This window comes from Haliotis asinina, chromosome 14 (assembly GCF_037392515.1).
Source record: "Haliotis asinina isolate JCU_RB_2024 chromosome 14, JCU_Hal_asi_v2, whole genome shotgun sequence".
Lineage (NCBI taxonomy): Eukaryota > Metazoa > Mollusca > Gastropoda > Lepetellida > Haliotidae > Haliotis > Haliotis asinina.
In genome coordinates this window covers 168,653-187,568 of record NC_090293.1, presented here as the reverse complement: position 1 = coordinate 187,568, position 18,916 = coordinate 168,653, and the positions used below count along the sequence as shown (strand labels likewise).

At 39.4% G+C, this 18,916-nt stretch overlaps 1 protein-coding gene across 1 annotated transcript; it reads left to right on the top strand.

The window, feature by feature from the left end:
- Positions 1 to 4,334: 4,334 nt before the first annotated feature.
- LOC137261973 (uncharacterized) lies at positions 4,335 to 10,363 on the top strand. Its single transcript, XM_067799778.1, has 3 exons — positions 4,335 to 4,518; positions 5,869 to 6,884; positions 10,304 to 10,363. Exons 1-3 carry the CDS (start codon positions 4,335 to 4,337, stop codon positions 10,361 to 10,363), a joined length of 1,260 nt encoding a protein of 419 aa, XP_067655879.1.
- Positions 10,364 to 18,916: the final 8,553 nt, after the last annotated feature.

Here is an 18,916-nt window from a genome sequence, read left to right as displayed (position 1 = left end):
TGTCCTGACTAATTTTCCACTTGCCCTGATTTTATGACACAATGTGTGACATTAATGTTTACTGGACTATTTAGCGAAGAGTGATAATTTGACTCTCTACTAACTCTATTTTACTATCAGTGTTACCTTTAATTGCTTCATTAAGAGCAGATATGAAATTTGCATTTTGAAACCATAAGTAAAAATTATCTAGTAGTCAGTGGACAAGAAGATACCATTACTTCATTGTCCGAAATGAAAACTGACTTGTCCCAGGAGTTGGGCGATGGGATTTTTTAACCCCTGATTCAGCTTAGTCCAGTGCTGACACCTTCATGGTTTGTGTGTAAATAAGTTTTCATGCAATGTCAAGTAGGAAACAGAACTCTAATGGTAAGGCTCAAAGAAGACAAATGGATCCAGAGGTTAACTATACTTGTGACACTGATGCCAAATTTTAAAAATGGATTGAAAACAATGAACTGCCCGCCACTGTGACGGCCATGGCTTCTCAGGGATTCTTATCTCTCCGGTCTGTGGAGTGTTTAGCATAGACTTTGACAATGTTTTTGAAGATCAACAACCAACAGCCAGCTTCTCAAACGAGGTGTCCAGGAATTAAAGGAAGGAACACATGACCTCTGTGTGACAAAGATCCCCAGCCAGGCCCTTGCATGGTTCCACAGCTGCCTGGACTAACATTTGGAACTGACAACATTACTGCCAATCAGTTAACGAAACTGTGGGGACGTGATTCCATGCCAACTCCATCCACATCACAGTCAAGTAAGTCACAACATCCATATAGGGATATCAGGGATTACATTTGGCTGCATACCTCTTCACAAAGATGGAATGCAAGTATCCAGTGTGTTTCATCTGGTGAACTGGATACTGACATTGATGCAGGAAAAATCCCTATGTCTGAAAAGAAACTGGACTGGGATAAAGTTACCAGGAGTCAGTATATGGAGGCCAGTCTCCACATCTATCAAGAAATAGTTCACAAGGATGGAATGTGGCTTGGCTGCAGAAAAAAGTACATCGATTATTTAATCAGGGTTGCAACTCTAGTGCTGACATTTACATGGCAGGCAGGCTTGTTGTTTGACACTATGTACCATGAAGACCAGGTAGAAAGGGGCTGTGACTGGGACTATGAAACTGAATGTGCACCTCTGACCTCACGACACAAACCAACAGTGTGGTCATCCATGATATACAATCATTTCAAACTGGACGTGACCAAAAGATGCAGCGGTATGACCCAACCACAGGCCATCATGTTATTAGGCAATTCAACAGTCGATATGGCTGTTGTATGCCACCATGTAGGTTTGCACACATCTGCATGATCTATGGTCAACCTGGCCATAACGCCCCAAACCACAAGAGACCTGGGACATTATATAGGGGTCCATGGGTGCTGCCCCCACAATATTGACTCAAACCAAGTAATGTTCCCATGTCTTCTCTGTCCACAAAGCTACAAGAGCGGGAAACTGCCCTTAACTATGATTAGAATCGAGACCTTTTGTTAGATGGCATTAAAAATGGCTTCCATATAATTGATAAAGACAAACTGTTGCTCCCGCAGACTGTGGAAGTCCACAATTACAAATCAACCAGTGATGACACCAGGAAGGTAGAGACCCAGATAAAAAAGGAAATATTTAACGGTAACTACAAGGAGGTAATGGATAAACCAACCATCGTCAGTGCTCTCAGTGCCATAACCATGCCTGATGAGAATATACGTCTGATTCATGACCTGAGCCAACCTGTTGGTGTCAACAATTTTGCCATAAAGAAAGTTTTACATTTCAAACCATAACTGACACCCTTAACCTTTAGCCTGTTGAATTAATTTCAGCATAAGGCGCTGATAAGAGGGTGGGTGATTTCAAACAGTCGGTGTGTCACTAAATAAGGAACAATTGAAAAAATATTCAGCTCATTAATACTAGATAGAAAAATAAACATTATAATAAAAAAATATCCAGATAATTTCAAACGTACAGATATTAATTACAAGACAAACATAAATAAAGTAAATTTTATTGAATTTAACCGAACCGCTTGATTGACAGCCGGATGCGTTTTATATTAGGAGCCGTATAAATTGTCCAATTATCGCAAACCGATTTCAATATTCTTACTACTGATATTTCATAAGTATCTGACTTTAATTTCGTATATTTGTATTGGCAAATATCCGCATGACAACAAATTAAAAATTCTGAAAAAAAATAATCGAAAACGTTCGTCGTAAACAAATCATATTTTAAATGTCAAGACAGGTCTTACTGAAATGGCACTACATGTATTACGTTTATTTAAACGTGTCATGTCATGAAAATAGCAAAATAAAATACATGATTTATAAACATTCATTAGTGCAAATTTCAAGTGTTATGCTTCAATAAGTTTTGCACAAACCTGCAAAAAGACAGTGTTAGATCGTCTTACACGTACGAAAAACAAACATGGCCCGCTTCGTCCAACTCCTACATAAAATATAGCTTTTTTGGTCAGAAGAAAGATTACAGAACTCTTCTGTGTAAGACCTGGCGAAAGAGGGAGGATTTCTCATTCTACAAGTGTTCCATGTATCATTTTCTGTTTAGTATGACGAGAGACAGACGAAAATTAAGATCGTGAAATCTAACTTGTTTTCTAGTAAATGCAAAGGCCACCGGATGTGATGTCACAGACAGGGATTGCCTGATGAAATTCATTCATTATTGAATATTAACAGAAAAGTTGGAGATATTTCGTCTGACAAACCCAAATAACTGTTTAAAATGATTAATCAGAGCTCACAGAATTTTCTTGGTGTATTTTTGACAGTATAAATTCGCACATAGCCAAACCAGTTTGACCTTGAATGCTCCCGTGACCCAGAAACAGTAGTCGATCAACACTGCAGATGCAAGTTTTTCAGTATCTTTATTTGAATTTTTGTTCATATTAGGCACATTACTTTATTGTCCACTGAATATAAAGATAGCAAAGATATAATTGTGATGCATGTTGATCCCAGCTTATTCTTTTTTTCACATGGTCCGACACTAAAACGTTTACAAACATCATTCTCAACAACAGGTGCGCGGATATGGGCGTGGCATTTGTGTTTCCAAATAACATTCATGCTTTTCTTTTTATGACGATGTAGTGTAGTAGGAACTACAGTATGCATGTTTTATAAACTAAAATATATTTTCAGTTATAGTTTCACATGAAATCGGAGATGATTTTATAAATATTGCGTTCATATTACATGATTGGAAAAATTATATGTCTCACTTCAGAACAAGTTGAATTACATTCATAATTTTATGCAATAAACTAACGTTCTTGTTGAATAATTATGACAGATTTGTCAATACTTTATGTTTCATAACTGGTTACAACTTTAAATCTTTTCATATATTTTGATAAGTTAATTGATATTAATAATATGACAATTATTTTTCTCTCCAAAATAGACAAGGGCAAACCCCTGCGAAATTCAGTTCATGAAGTTTTCATGAAGAGTTCATGAAGAGTTCATGAAGTGTTCATCAACTTTAGCTTAAATCTTCATGAACTTACTTCATGAAGACATACTTCTTGAAGACTTTGTCAACTTTATGAAGTAATTTCACACTTCATGAAGTTTTGTTACTTCATGAAGACTTCTTCAACTTCATGAAGTTATTTCACACTTCATGAAGTTATATGTTACTTCATGAAGTTTTTGTTCATGAAGTAAATGTAATCTTATTCACTACAAATTTCCAGAGTAAACTACACTGTAATATTTTGTCTACAAAATATATAATTATGCCGAGGTGTTTTATTTTGTAGGTTTTGTTGCTACCTCATTTTCGAGTTACTATCAGAGGTCAGCTTGGCCTTGGGGTCAGCTCCCTGGGCGGTATATAAGCCTCGCCTCTGTCTGGCACTCTAACTTTTCAAAATTGTTTTTGCTGACACTGTTGTTATCGCTCTCGTTCAGCGCCATTTTGTATTTTAGTCCAAAGTGTAGTTTTGTATTTTACCTCAGAAGAGTGAGTGAGTGAGTTAAAATTTAACGTCACATCGGCAATATTTCAGCCATATCGTGACTACCTCAGAAGATCGAAGACTGCATGTAATGTGAAAAAAAAGTCATAGTGAGCTGATGAATGGTAGTTTTTCGGCCTTTGTGTGGAGCTTGTTAACACGTCAATCATTGGGTGAAGTTTTCCACAAGTTGTACAGGCGGTACATGGAAGCTGAAATTACTCGTTTGGAGAAACAATGCACTGAACTGAAACAGAGAGTGGCGAAGACATCTACAAGCGTTGTGGGATGAAGTTAACCTACTCGAAATGGATCGTACAGAAAGTGGACGCTCAAACACGGTAAATATTGACAATGTGACATTGAACGATCTCCATGACAATCCACGGATCCAGAATCAAGCCTCAACCCTCATGGGTCAGTTTGTAAACCCGCTGATGGACAGTTCTGAGTCTCAAGGAGTACAAGGGTCAAATGCCTCTCATCGTGAAGGTGGGTTTTAAGATCAGGCTTAGAGGCTAAGGCGGTCGACAGATTTGTCAACCCTCAGATTTGGCCTCATACCACTTTACAGTATGAACATGTTGCTAAAGACATTAAGTTTCATGAGTTAGACTTTAGACAGCTTGTAGCTGGTGAGCTGGAAATCATAGGTGCAGACTCTACCCCATTAGAAGAAAGTAGGGCACGTTTGGGTCTTCTGAAAAAGATTACTTATTACAGCGAAATGTATGGATGGAAAGCTATTTTAAATTTCTTTGCAGGCTTTGTTCAACAAATAGAACTTGGTCACAAACGCTGGGGTGACGATTCCACTTTTCTGGAAGTCCCAATTCTGGCTAAAGCAGTTTTGCGTCACAACCAACAAAAATTCCCAACCATTCGCAATTTCAGAAATGACAATTTGGATAATAATAATTTGGCCAACAGAACCTGGTTCTGTCCCTTGTTTCAGCGAAATTTATGTAGCCAAACTTCCCCCCATATGCAGGTTATACGAGGAAGAAACCGATTGGTTTGCCATCTCTGTGCCACTTGCTTGTTAAAAGATAAGGCCCAATTAGGGCACCCTGAATGTTCCTCAGCTTGCCCGCACCAATCTGGTTCTCAACCTGGTTCTGTAAGAACATGACTTGACACCTTTGACTCCCAGGCAAGTAAATCTGAATCACTATCCCTATCAGCTAATCAAGATGGTAAGAGAGACTTTGAATCTCTCAACACAGTTGAAGGGTGGGACCAGGTACACAATGACAATACCCATTTTCCTAGTCAGGTTTGCATGGGAGGCAAAGAAAGTGCTTTTGCACAGGATTCTCATTATTTCACCAGATATGCTAATGCAAATCTTCAGTTTGTGGAGCAAGATAGTTCCCCTTTAGATGACCTTAAGGTGGATTCTAATGTTATTGTGGGTTTTGCTCAAGAAAATGCCCAGATTCTGAATTCTTGGGCTGTAGCTTAGTTTTAGATCAGGATACATGTAGATTTTGCCAACTGCGAAGTAGATCTCCCATAGATTTGCACAAGTATGTTCAGGCTCAAGAGCAAATCCAAAGTTCTTATCTCCCAAATGCCTTTGGATGCAGAATACCAGTAGACTCAAACCTCAACATTTCATTTATGCGCAACAATTTAAAGAAATATTGGGATTCAGGTGTTGTTGACTTTCTGGAGTTCGGATGGCCAGTAAATTTTGAAGGGGATTTCAAATTATTAACATTGGGCAGAAGAAACCATGCAGGAGCAAATAAATTAGAGGTGCAGTAGAGGATTATCTTGACAAAGAGGTTACAGTTGGAGCAGTATTAGGCCCCTTCCAGGTTTCCCCCTTTTCATCAGGTCCATGTACAAGTCCTTTGAATACTGTACCGAAGAGTGACAAAGTTCGTAGAAGAGTGGTTGTTGATTTGAGCAGTGATGGAGGCTCAGGTGTCAACAAGTGGATTCCCAAAGATTCCTATCTTGGACAAAATGGAAAATTGCAGTACCCATCAGTCGATGATTTAGTGGAAATAGTCAAGGTCAAAGGCAAAGGTTGTCTGCTGTTCAAGAGAGATCTCAAGAGAGCTTATCGTCAAATCCCCGTTGATCCAGGAGATATAAATCTGTTCGGGTATAAGTGGCAACACCATTTATTTGTGGACAGAGTGCTTGCTATGGGACTTCGATCAGCAGCGTACATCTGCCAAAGAGTCATAAATGCTGTGGCCTATATTGCGAAGTCAGAGAACGTTGATGTGGTGAACTACCTGGATGATTTTGGGGGATGTGATAAACCCCAAGTAGCGGATACTGCATTTCGAAAGCTGGGTGACGTGATACAGAAGTGTGGACTTGAAGAAGCCTGGGATAAAGCTTGTGCACCTACCACTAACATGATTTTCCTTGGAAGTCAGTTTAACACAGGGGATCATACACTAACTATAGATGCAGAGAGATTGAGAGAAATCCACGATCTTACCGCCAGTTGGTTAGAGCAGACTCATACTACCTTGCGAGAAGCTCAGTCATTGCTGGGTAAATTGAACTTTGTAGCTTCATGTGTTCGTCCTGGTAGGATCTTTTTAGGCAGACTTATTGGTTGGATCAAAACTCTCCCAGAATCTGGTTCCCATGACATCATCAGATCAGCAAAGCTGGACATCCAATGGTGGAATATCTTCTTATCGTTATATAACGGGACATCTATGATGGCGTTGGAAGAATGGTCACACCCAGATGCAGTGCTTGCTACTGATGCTTGCTTACATGGTTGTGGAACCTGGTTTGATGGGCAGTATTTTCACCGAGCTTTCCCCAAGTGCGTACAGGAGAGACAGTACAGTATCAGTGTTCTGGAATTGCTTACCATCACGGTAAGCCTCAAGATCTGGGGAAAATATTTCCGAGGGAAGCGTCTCAAAATATTTTGTAACAATCAAGTATGAGTCATGGCATTGAACAAAGGGTATGTCAGACATGAGGTGTTGCAGAATTGGAGATCTGCTTCACAGCAGCAGTTAACGAGTTTGACATTAAAGCAACCCCTGCGAAACCCCTGAAGAGTTCATGAAATGTTCATCAACTTTCGCTTAAATCTTCATGAACTTACTTCATGAAGACACACTTCATGAAGACATATTTCATGAAGAGTTCTTCAACTTCATGAAGTTATTTCACACTTCATGAAGTTATATGTTACTTCATGAAGTTTTGTTCATGAAGTAAGTCTAGTCTTATTCACTACAAATTTCCAGAGTAAACTACATTAAAAAGAAAATACAGAATAAATATTACAAGCTACAATACTTTTATTCATGTTACATAAGTTGTTATGTAAATGATTACAGATGAGGCATAAACATACTTTCCACATATTTAATTAAGTTTAAATTATCTGTAAATCCTATCTCTCGTGGCATTACGAGTGTTTGTCTAGTAATTTTTGTTGTTGTTTCATAATTTATACAACAATGCATGAAAGAACGCTAAACGATTCTGTGCCTAACAGGAGTTGTTTTAGTAACATAGGGACAGTTCAAGGTAAAACTTACCTTCCTAAAATAGCTGTGTAACCAGTTGGTACTGTGGAAGTTTTTCTACTTGTCTTCCTTATTCATATTTACTCCATAAAGTAAAGTTTTCCTGTCAAAATCGTCTCATTTCTTTGAATTTCTCCCGTGATTGCTCACGATCGGACATGCATGCAGATACTTTACTATCGCAAGAACGTCTTCCGCAAAGTTCATAACGAAACATAGCAAAAACATAAAACTGTCAAAAACATTAACAGTCGACTCGGCACTAGAAAAAAAAAGAAACGTGGAAAAATATTTTGATATCGCCATGCTTCTGACAGCTTTCATAACCCGCAAGTTGATCTTTTCGTTGAAAACATTCAATGCTCTCGATTTTAGAACACATTCCACTGTCACTCCCTGTCCAGCACGATATGACCCTAAAACTACGTCAGTTTAGACTAATGAAATAAAATTTATGACCAGGGACATGTGCATTATAAACTATTTTTCCAAGTTATGATCGACAACGGAACGTGAACTCAGAACATGTTTTTACGGGATCCCCGCCATTGACAATAATACGACATGTACATTGACAAGTTCTAATTTCGATATTGATACCTAAATATTGTAATTCTGGCCATTATTTGTTCATAAGATGAGAAATTATACACTGTCGGTATGATGGAGTAACTTTCGCGCCAAAACTGCCCCGCCCTTCATTCTCCCGAAATCTATTGCGACTTTAAGAACGGATAACAATAATCATACGTCTTATTTTATTTATAGACGCGATTTACTCCTGATCTAAGCTTTATATTTACACTTAATTTTTCTTTTCTATCAAAAAATGTCTTTACTTCAAACTTGCAACATTCTATACGGAAAGAAGCGACCGTTTCCCGGCATGACGCCATTGCTGCTGTCTTCGAGCGCGAGAGCGAGGCAGAAGGCGCGAAATGCAACTTCGCCAACAGACAACGATTCAGGCGATGAATATCACTAATTAATTTGCGATTCGCGCATTTCGTCGATAATACAACGATGGATATGTCAAGAACTGACTCAAGATAAAGGAATCGACTAGAATAACTGCCTATGGATGCATCCCAAGTTGATTTCCATGAGCGGTACGTAAATAACAACAATTTTCAAATTATTTTGAGTGCCGGAATATGCATAAACAAACATTGGTGAAGGGATAAGCAACTCTCTTTGAGGAGAATGACAGAAACATTTTTTAAACATATAGCAGTGTATCAAGTGTTGTTTCTACACAGTGTATGTCTCTTAGTCTCAGAAGGAAAATCAGTAATGTGTACGGAATGATAACGTGAACTTTGTGTACGATGGGACTTACACAGGGGCATGTAACGATGGTGACTTAAATCTGAGCACATACAGATGGTGTCAGAGTTCAAGGTGCTAGTTTGGTGCTAAGTTTTTTTGGCTTAGATTATAAACAACAAAATAAATTCAAATGAAAAGGGAGATAATTGCTATAGGCACTTTCAGGGATGTTTCATTTTCTCTCTGTCGTTTTTGTATTCAGTTTTGGAATAATTACCGATTGTAAATTAAAAGTGATTGTGCCACAATGTTTAGTCATCTATTTGAGTTGGAAATAGGTTCAGTTACATGAAGATACGTTTTTCTATTTTATGAAGTGCTGATTATTTTAAGTGTTGGGAAATGCAGATATTTCAGAATATATTTGATTATGAATGTAGACAAGTGATTTAAAAGCCAGTTTTGTTACTTGATATGCACTCTTTGTATTAAAAAAAATACTTTAAGGTCATCAGTGTAAAATTAAATCATTAAATTATTTAAAATAGTTTAATTAATCAGGTGAAAAATTATCTGAAACAAGTTATATATACTTAACATTTTGAGCAATTTTTTTTTGTAAAAACAACAAAGTTTCAGTATTTGCTTTAGACTCTTTGAAATGGAAAGACTATGATTAAATGTTGTTGGTTGCAATGTTTTTCAGATTTCCACTGGGCGATTCTGAGGAAATGGGGGCGATTCTGCAAATATTGAAACACAAAGATGAAGTTCTCCTCGATGATTATATTCCTGAGCCAAAGTGTTCACTCTTCGCACTGAAGACTTGCGTTTGATTCGTAACATGAGTACAATGTATGTAGCCCTTCTCTTGGGTTCCTTGTCGTGATATTGCTGGAACTCAACTCACTCAGTCACTAACCATTCTTAAACCAATGTGGGCATCTTCAGTGATGTTACCACTGCTCTTCCTGAAGGTTCTTCCATCCTGTGTCTTCTGAGATTAATTGTGATGCCCCATGTACAACTTTCAGGTAGATGATTAAAGGCCCTGTTGTAAATTCTCTTTTGGTTGTGACTCTCATTGTCTACTTAAAAAACATATAGTCTGAAGGGATTACACTTTCTGAAATTGTATATTACAATCTACTGCATGAAATGGTGTTCCTAATGAGTTCATTTTCCTGGATACAGACTGATTGACATCCAAGCTGTAGTAAAGATAGAACAAGTATATATGGATGACAGCTTCTTTAATTCTAGAGCACAATGTTTGGATACAGGTTCTTGTGTTGTTTTTAAATAATTAATCAGAATTTTCTGCTGAAGATTTGAATAAAAAGGAAATCCCATCAAAATCTAGTTTTCTGTTTGTGTCCTCTTTGCTGCTTGATATTTAATTTATGTCACATCCATTGGTGATGAATTTATATGTTGCCTGCCAGCTTGCATAGCATGGTCAGATTATGTGACTTGTGTTGCAGAAAAAGGCAGAAAAAGCTCTTCAGGAAGTCTTCATGAACAGTTCAGGGGAGTCTTCATGAACTCTTCAGGAAGTATCTTCATGAACTCTTCATGAACTCTTCAGGAAGTATATTCATGAATTCTTCATGAACTCTTCAGGAAGTATCTTCATGAACTCTTCATGAAGTATCTCTATGAATTCTTCATGAACTCTCCATGAAGTATCTTCATGAACTCTTCATGAAGTAGATGTCTCATTTAATGTTCATGAATGCTTCATGAAGTTTTCAAGTTTTCTTCTTATCCAGCTATGAAATTACTTTTCTGTATCGGGGATTAGCACAAATGAATCCTCACTGTCCCCACAAAGTCTTAGCCATCACCCCTGAAATTTTAACACAATTTTTTATGCTCCTTGACCTGGGATCAACATGTGATGCAGCATACTGGTGTTTATTTTTATTTGCCTTTTTCCTGATGGCCAGAAAATCCAGTTTGGTAGCACAAACTCCACATCAGCAGATGAACTCTCGAAACTTTAGACGAGGACACGTTGCTTATAACATACCCAGAAATACAAGAAAAACTAAGAACCTTGGTGAAGAAAACAGGTCGAAATCCACCGCAATTCTCATCACATAGTTTTCGACGAGGTGGAGCCACTTGGGCCTTCAAGTCGGGAGTTCCCCCAGAGTTAATACAACTACAGGGAGACTGGCGGAGTGACGCATACAAGGAATATCTCTCCTTTGATCTTGAGCAGAGAGCTTTGGTTGTGCAAACTATGGGGCGATCCATCTCAGCTAATCATTCCTAGCATTTATCTTTATCCTTTTACTCTAGTATATTTAAATTCCACTGATCACTTCCTTATCAGCAAATCATTCATATTTCTAAATATTTCCATCTCTCTTGCAGATTAATACCCTCCATCGGGAAGGTTCATATACATTATCATCTGCATCACAACTTACCTTGGGGCCTCCGGCTTGGAGGTTTCCCTTTTTCATTTATTTTATTTTATTTATCCTTTTGTCTATTGGCATGTTGTGATCCATAGTAGCATAATTCTGTATGTAAGGCAAAACAGCCTTTGTTATTTGATTTGCATTAATTCCTATTTATGCATGTATTTTTCATACTTCCTTTATGCATGATGTAAGCACAGTCTAATAAAACTTATCCTCAGTACTTTTCGTTACACTCCACCACTGAGTCTAACAAAACTTTATGGGAGGTCGCGTCAGGTAACCTTTGAGATGACCAATGAGAACACAGCTTACCAAATCGCGAAAATGGGCATTCGCACATACATTTTGAACTTTTTATCTAGAAAAGGTTCGTACCCGAACGATTCCGAAAGCTGTTTAGTGTACGATCCCTTCCAGGTGATGCACACAGCGGACACTACAACCATGACAATGGTGAGTAAACAGTCCCTGAAAATAGTGTTTTTGGCAATATTCAAAGATGTCATCTTGCGGAAATATTGGCTAATGGTAACCATGTCAACAGAACCCCCAAAGCATATATACAGCTGGTCAAATAACTTTGTTATATAAAGATTTTTGTTTGTGGAGAGATCTGTGTCGGTAACCTGAATATTTTGAAAGTCCCACCGATCCCTAAATAGTAGCCGTTGTTTGATTGGTTCAATCTATTTAACCGTCTCACGTTTGACTGGACAGTTATAAGTAGCTCAAAGGTTACCTGACGCGACCTTCTACTAGGTTTTGTTAGACTCAGTGGTGGAGTGTAACGAAATACACTGAGACTAAGTTTACTTAGACTGGATGTAAGCATATATTATGTAAGTTGCAACATTATTATATATCGTTTATGACCACACCCCTTCAAGCTCACAGTCTCCTTTTTCTTGTATATACTTCTCACTTCATGGAAGAAGGGGTGTGGTCACTATTCTTTTCTTCTGGCAATAAACCCTTAAACTTTTCATTTGCATTTTCTCTTGCAATGAGGTTATAATTAAAAAGAAAATACAGAATAAATATTACAAGCTACAATACTTTTATTCTTGTCAGGTAAGTTGTTATGTAAATGATTACAGATGAAGCATAAATATACTTTCAACATATTTAATTAAGTTTAAATTATCTGTAAATCCTGTCTCTCGTGGCATTACTAGTGTTTGTCTAGTAACTTTTGTTGTTGTTTCATAATAAATACAACAAACAATGCATTCTGTGCCTAACAGGAGTTGTTTTAGTAACATAGGGACAGTTCAAGGTAAAACTTACCTTCTTAAAATAGCTGTGTAACCAGTTGGTACTGTGGAAGTTTTCTACTTGTCTTTCTTATTCATATTGACTCCATAAAGTAAAGTTCTCCTGTCAAAATCATCTCATTTCATTGAATTTCTTCTGTGATTGCTCACGATCACACATGCATGCAGATACTTTACTATTATAAAAACGTCTTCCACAAAGTTTATAACGAAGCAAAAACAGAAGACAGTCAAAAACATTAACAGTCGACTTAGTACTAGAAATAAAAGAAATGTGGAAAATATTTTGATATCGCCATGCTTCTGGCAGCTTTCTGTCCAGCACGATATGACCCTAAAACTACATCAGTTTAGACAAATGAAATAAAATTTATGACCGGGGACATGTGCATAAACTATTCTTCCACGTTATGATCAACAAAGGAACGTGAACTCAGAACATCTTTTTACGGGATCCCCGCCGTTGACAATAATACGACTTGTATATTGACAAGTTCTAATTTTGATATTGATACCTAAAGATTGTAATTCTTGCCATTAATTGTTCATAAGATGAGAAATCATACACTGTTGGTATGATGAAGGTGATGAGATACTCGGTTCTGACTTTTGCGCCAAAACTGCCACGCCCTTTGTTCTTCTGAACAATAATCATACAGCCTATTTTATTTATAGATGCAATTTATTCCTGATCTAAGGGGTTATATTTACACTTCTTTTTTCTTTTCTATCAAAAATGTCTTTACTTCAAACTTGCAACTTTCGAAGACGCAACCGTATTTGCAACATTGAAACACAGACACTCTATGAGGACAATGTGATGTAAATAGAGGTGGTATTGTTTTTGTTATGTGTGTGTACTCCTTTATGTTAATGCTATTGAGCAAATTTTGATGATAGTTTCTAAATCAATGTTTATGATGAATAAAGAGAAATCAACTGACTGACTGATTTTTATTTTATGTCCAGGTGGTGTTGAGATAACTGAAGTGAACATGTATTTGAGTGTATTATGTCTATAATTTACACACTCATCAATCATGTGTACATATGGTAATCACTGCATGCTAATAACCAATTATAAAACCAAATATAGCCACACAAATTCTGATTTATTGAAACTTACAGAACATGGTTAATGCATTAAATAGATACGGAAATCAGTGGAAAACCTAATTGAATTAAGTAACTGAAACTATTTAATAGTGGAAAACATATGGAACCTCTTTGGAATGAAGGTAACTAAAACCCAGTGGAAACTTACCGGAATCTGGGTAACAGAAACTCACTGGATCCCTACTGGAATCTGGGTAACGGAAACGCACTGGATCCCTACTGGAATCTGGGTAACGGAAACTCACTGGAGCCCTACCGGATTGTGGGTAATTTGTGACTTTCCATTTACCGGAAACTTGATGGAATTTGATCCGGAAACATACCTGAAGTTTCCAATTTGTTTCAGTTAGGTTTCCGGTGTCCGGAAACGAAGTTATTTTTGCTGTGAAACGGCACTTCATGGTTGACATGTTAATTCTCCTGTGATAACCATGAAAGTGCCGTTTCTTGGTCATGACAGGAAAATTATTGACTTTTACTTGGGTGGAAACAATGTGCTGTCAATATATGTTGGTTTCAGCAAAACAGTTTAACGAGTATTTCCTATGATTTCTTTGGTTTTCAAAATAAAGGATCATTGAGCACTGTTGTATCCTTTCTTCTATGTACTGCTTTTTATCTTCTTCACTGATAAGTTTTACAATACTTGGACCAGATCTCTTGTTTCATCTTACGGTCTTTGTCGAGTTCAGAGAGGATTGAACGAAACTCCTCCTCCAAGATTTTGTTATCGGTAAGTGAAGTGGAAATACGCTCATTTATAGTGTTTCGCTCTGCTTCAGCCAGAACCCTGATCTCGTCGTGTTTCAATGCTTTACAATTCAATTTGTGAGATAAAAACGTAACCACCAGCCCTGCCAACCCTACCACAAGAGCCGTTATTTCAATACCTAGAACTATAGGCACAGCCACAATGGTAGTCAACACCCCAACACCAGCCACACCTTCCCCATGATGGCAGTCACAACTGCAGTATCAGCATGATATTTATTGTATAGCGATGCCCGCATATCACAGTCTTGTTCTAGTTGTTATTTCAATACCTAGAACTATAGGCACAGCCACAATGGTATTCAACACCTGCCACACCTACCCCATGATGTCAGTCACAACTGCAGTATCAGCATGGTATTTATTGTATAGCGATGCCCGCATATCGCAGTCTTGTTCTAGCTGTTATTTCAATACCTAGAACTATAGGCACAGCCACAATGGTAGTCAACACCCCAACACCTGCCACACCTACCCCATGATGTCAGTCACAACTGCAGTATCAGCATCCTATTTATTGTATAGCGATGCCCTCATATCGCAGTCTTGTTCCAGCTGTTGTTTCAATACCTAGAACTATAGGCACAGCCACAATGGTAGTCAACACCCCAACACCTGCCACACCTACCCCATGATGGCAGTCACAACTGCAGTATCAGCGTGGTATTTATTGTATAGCGATGCCCGCATATCGCAGTCTTGTTCTAGCTGTTGTTTCAATACCAAGAACTATAGGTGCAGCCACAATGGTTGTCAACACCCCAAGACCAGCCACACCTACCCCATGATGGCAGTCACAACTGCAGTATCAGCATGGTATTTATTGTATAGCGATGCCCACATATCGCAGTCTTGTTCTAGTTGTTGTTTCAATACCTAGAACTATAGGTGCAGCCACAATGGTTGTCAACACCCCAACACCAGCCACACCTACCCCATGATGGCAGTCACAACTGCAGTATCAGCATGGTATTTATTGTATAGCGATGCCCGCATATCGCAGTCTTGTTCTAGTTGTTATTTCAATACCTAGAACTATAGGCACAGCCACAATGGTAGTCAACACTCCAACACCTGCCACACCTACCCCATGATGGCAGTCATAACTGCAGTATCAGCATGGTATTTATTGTATAGCGATGCCCGCATATCGCAGTCTTGTTCTAGCTGTTATTTCAATACCTAGAACTATAGGCACAGCCACAATGGTAGTCAACACCCCAACACCAGCCACACCTACCCCATGATGGCAGTCACAACTGCAGTATCAGCATGGTATTTATTGTATAGCGATGCCCGCATATCACAGTCTTGTTCTAGTTGTTATTTCAATACCAAGAACTATAGGTGCAGCCACAATGGTTGTCAACACCCCAACACCAGCCACACCTAGCCCATGATGGCAGTCACAACTGCAGTATCAGCATGGTATTTATTGTATAGCGATGCCCACATATCGCAGTCTTGTTCTAGCTGTTGTTTCAATACCAAGAACTATAGGTGCAGCCACAATGGTTGTCAACACCCCAAGACCAGACACACCTACCCCATGATGGCAGTCACAACTGCAGTATCAGCATGGTATTTATTGTATAGCGATGCCCACATATCGCAGTCTTGTTCTAGTTGTTGTTTCAATACCAAGAACTATAGGCACAGCCACAATGGTTGTCAACACCCCAAGACCAGCCACACCTACCCCATGATGGCAGTCACAACTGCAGTATCAGCATGGTATTTATTGTATAGCGATGCCCGCATATCGCAGTCTTGTTCTAGTTGTTATTTCAATACCTAGAACTATAGGCACAGCCACAATGGTAGTCAACACCCCAACACCTGCCACACCTACCCCATGATGGCAGTCATAACTGCAGTATCAGCATGGTATTTATTGTATAGCGATGCCCGCATATCGCAGTCTTGTTCTAGCTGTTATTTCAATACCTAGAACTATAGGCACAGCCACAATGGTAGTCAACACCCCAACACCAGCCACACCTACCCCATGATGGCAGTCACAACTGCAGTATCAGCATCCTATTTATTGTATAGCGATGCCCGCATATCGCAGTCTTGTTCTAGCTGTTATTTCAATACCAAGAACTATAGGTGCAGCCACAATGGTAGTCAACACCCCAACACCTGCCACACCTACCCCATGATGGCAGTCACAACTGCAGTATCAGCGTGGTATTTATTGTATAGCGATGCCCGCATATCGCAGTCTTGTTCTAGCTGTTGTTTCAAAACCTAGAACTATAGGCACAGCCACAATGGTTGTCAACACCCCAACACCAGCCACACTTACCCCATGATGGCAGTCACAACTGCAGTATCAGCATGGTATTTATTGTATAGCGATGCCCGCATATCGCAGTCTTGTTCTAGTTGTTATTTCAATACCTAGAACTATAGGCACAGCCACAATGGTAGTCAACACCCCAACACCTGCCACACCTACCCCATGATGGCAGTCATAACTGCAGTATCAGCATGGTATTTATTGTATAGCGATGCCCGCATATCGCAGTCTTGTTCTAGCTGTTGTTTCAATACCTAGAACTATAGGCACAGCCACAATGGTAGTCAACACCCCAACACCTGCCACACCTACCCCATGATGGCAGTCACAACTGCAGTATCAGCATCCTATTTATTGTATAGCGATGCCCACATATCGCAGTCTTGTTCTAGTTGTTATTTCAATACCTAGAACTATAGGTGCAGCCACAATGGTTGTCAACACCCCAACACCTGCCACACCTACCCCATGATGGCAGTCACAACTGCAGTATCAGCATGGTATTTATTGTATAGCGATGCCCGCATATCGCAGTCTTGTTCTAGTTGTTATTTCAATACCTAGAACTATAGGCACAGCCACAATGGTAGTCAACACCCCAACACCTGCCACACCTACCCCATGATGGCAGTCATAACTGCAGTATCAGCATGGTATTTATTGTATAGCGATGCCCGCATATCGCAGTCTTGTTCTAGCTGTTATTTCAATACCTAGAACTATAGGCACAGCCACAATGGTAGTCAACACCCCAACACCAGCCACACCTACCCCATGATGGCAGTCACAACTGCAGTATCAGCATGGTATTTATTGTATAGCGATGCCCGCATATCGCAGTCTTGTTCTAGCCGTTATTTCAATACCTAGAACTATAGGTGCAGCCACAATGGTAGTCAACACCCCAAGACCAGCCACACCTAGCCCATGATGGCAGTCACAACTGCAGTATCAGCATGGTATTTACTGTATAGCGATGCCCGCATATCGCAGTCTTGTTCTAGCTGTTGTTTCAATACCTAGAACTATAGGCACAGCCACAATGGTAGTCAACACCCCAACACCTGCCACACCTACCCCATGATGGCAGTCACAACTGCAGTATCAGCATCCTATTTATTGTATAGCGATGCCCACATATCGCAGTCTTGTTCTAGTTGTTATTTCAATACCTAGAACTATAGGTGCAGCCACAATGGTTGTCAACACCCCAACACCTGCCACACCTACCCCATGATGGCAGTCACAACTGCAGTATCAGCATCCTATTTATTGTATAGCGATGCCCACATATCGCAGTCTTGTTCTAGTTGTTATTTCAATACCTAGAACTATAGGTGCAGCCACAATGGTAGTCAACACCCCAACACCTGCCACACCTACCCCATGATGGCAGTCACAACTGCAGTATCAGCATGGTATTTATTGTATAGCGATGCCCGCATATCGCAGTCTTGTTCTAGTTGTTATTTCAATACCTAGAACTATAGGTGCAGCCACAATGGTTGTCAACACCCCAACACCTGCCACACCTACCCCATGATGGCAGTCACAACTGCAGTATCAGCATCCTATTTATTGTATAGCGATGCCCACATATCGCAGTCTTGTTCTAGTTGTTATTTCAATACCTAGAACTATAGGTGCAGCCACAATGGTTGTCAACACCCCAACACCTGCCACACCTACCCCATGATGGCAGTCACAACTGCAGTATCAGCATCCTATTTATTGTATAGCGATGCCCACATATCGCAGTCTTGTTCTAGTTGTTATTTCAATACCTAGAACTATAGGTGCAGCCACAATGGTTGTCAACACCCCAACACCTGCCACACCTACCCCATGATGGCAGTCACAACTGCAGTATCAGCATCCTATTTATTGTATAGCGATGCCCACATATCGCAGTCTTGTTCTAGTTGTTATTTCAATACCTAGAACTATAGGTGCAGCCACAATGGTTGTCAACACCCCAACACCTGCCACACCTACCCCATGATGGCAGTCACAACTGCAGTATCAGCATGGTATTTATTGTATAGCGATGCCCGCATATCGCAGTCTTGTTCTAGTTGTTATTTCAATACCTAGAACTATAGGTGCAGCCACAATGGTTGTCAACACCCCAACACCTGCCACACCTACCCCATGATGGCAGTCACAACTGCAGTATCAGCATCCTATTTATTGTAT

Bases quoted from the DNA above. Each gene is read 5' to 3' on its own strand.
- LOC137261973 (XM_067799778.1), top strand. From the start codon at position 4,335: ATGGATCGTACAGAAAGTGGACGCTCAAACACGGTAAATATTGACAAT. The intron at 4,519-5,868 runs GTGGGTTTTAAG...CCTTTTCATCAG, and splicing joins AAATGCCTCTCATCGTGAAG to GTCCATGTACAAGTCCTTTG. The intron at 6,885-10,303 runs GTAAGCCTCAAG...CTTGTGTTGCAG, and splicing joins TGGAATTGCTTACCATCACG to AAAAAGGCAGAAAAAGCTCT.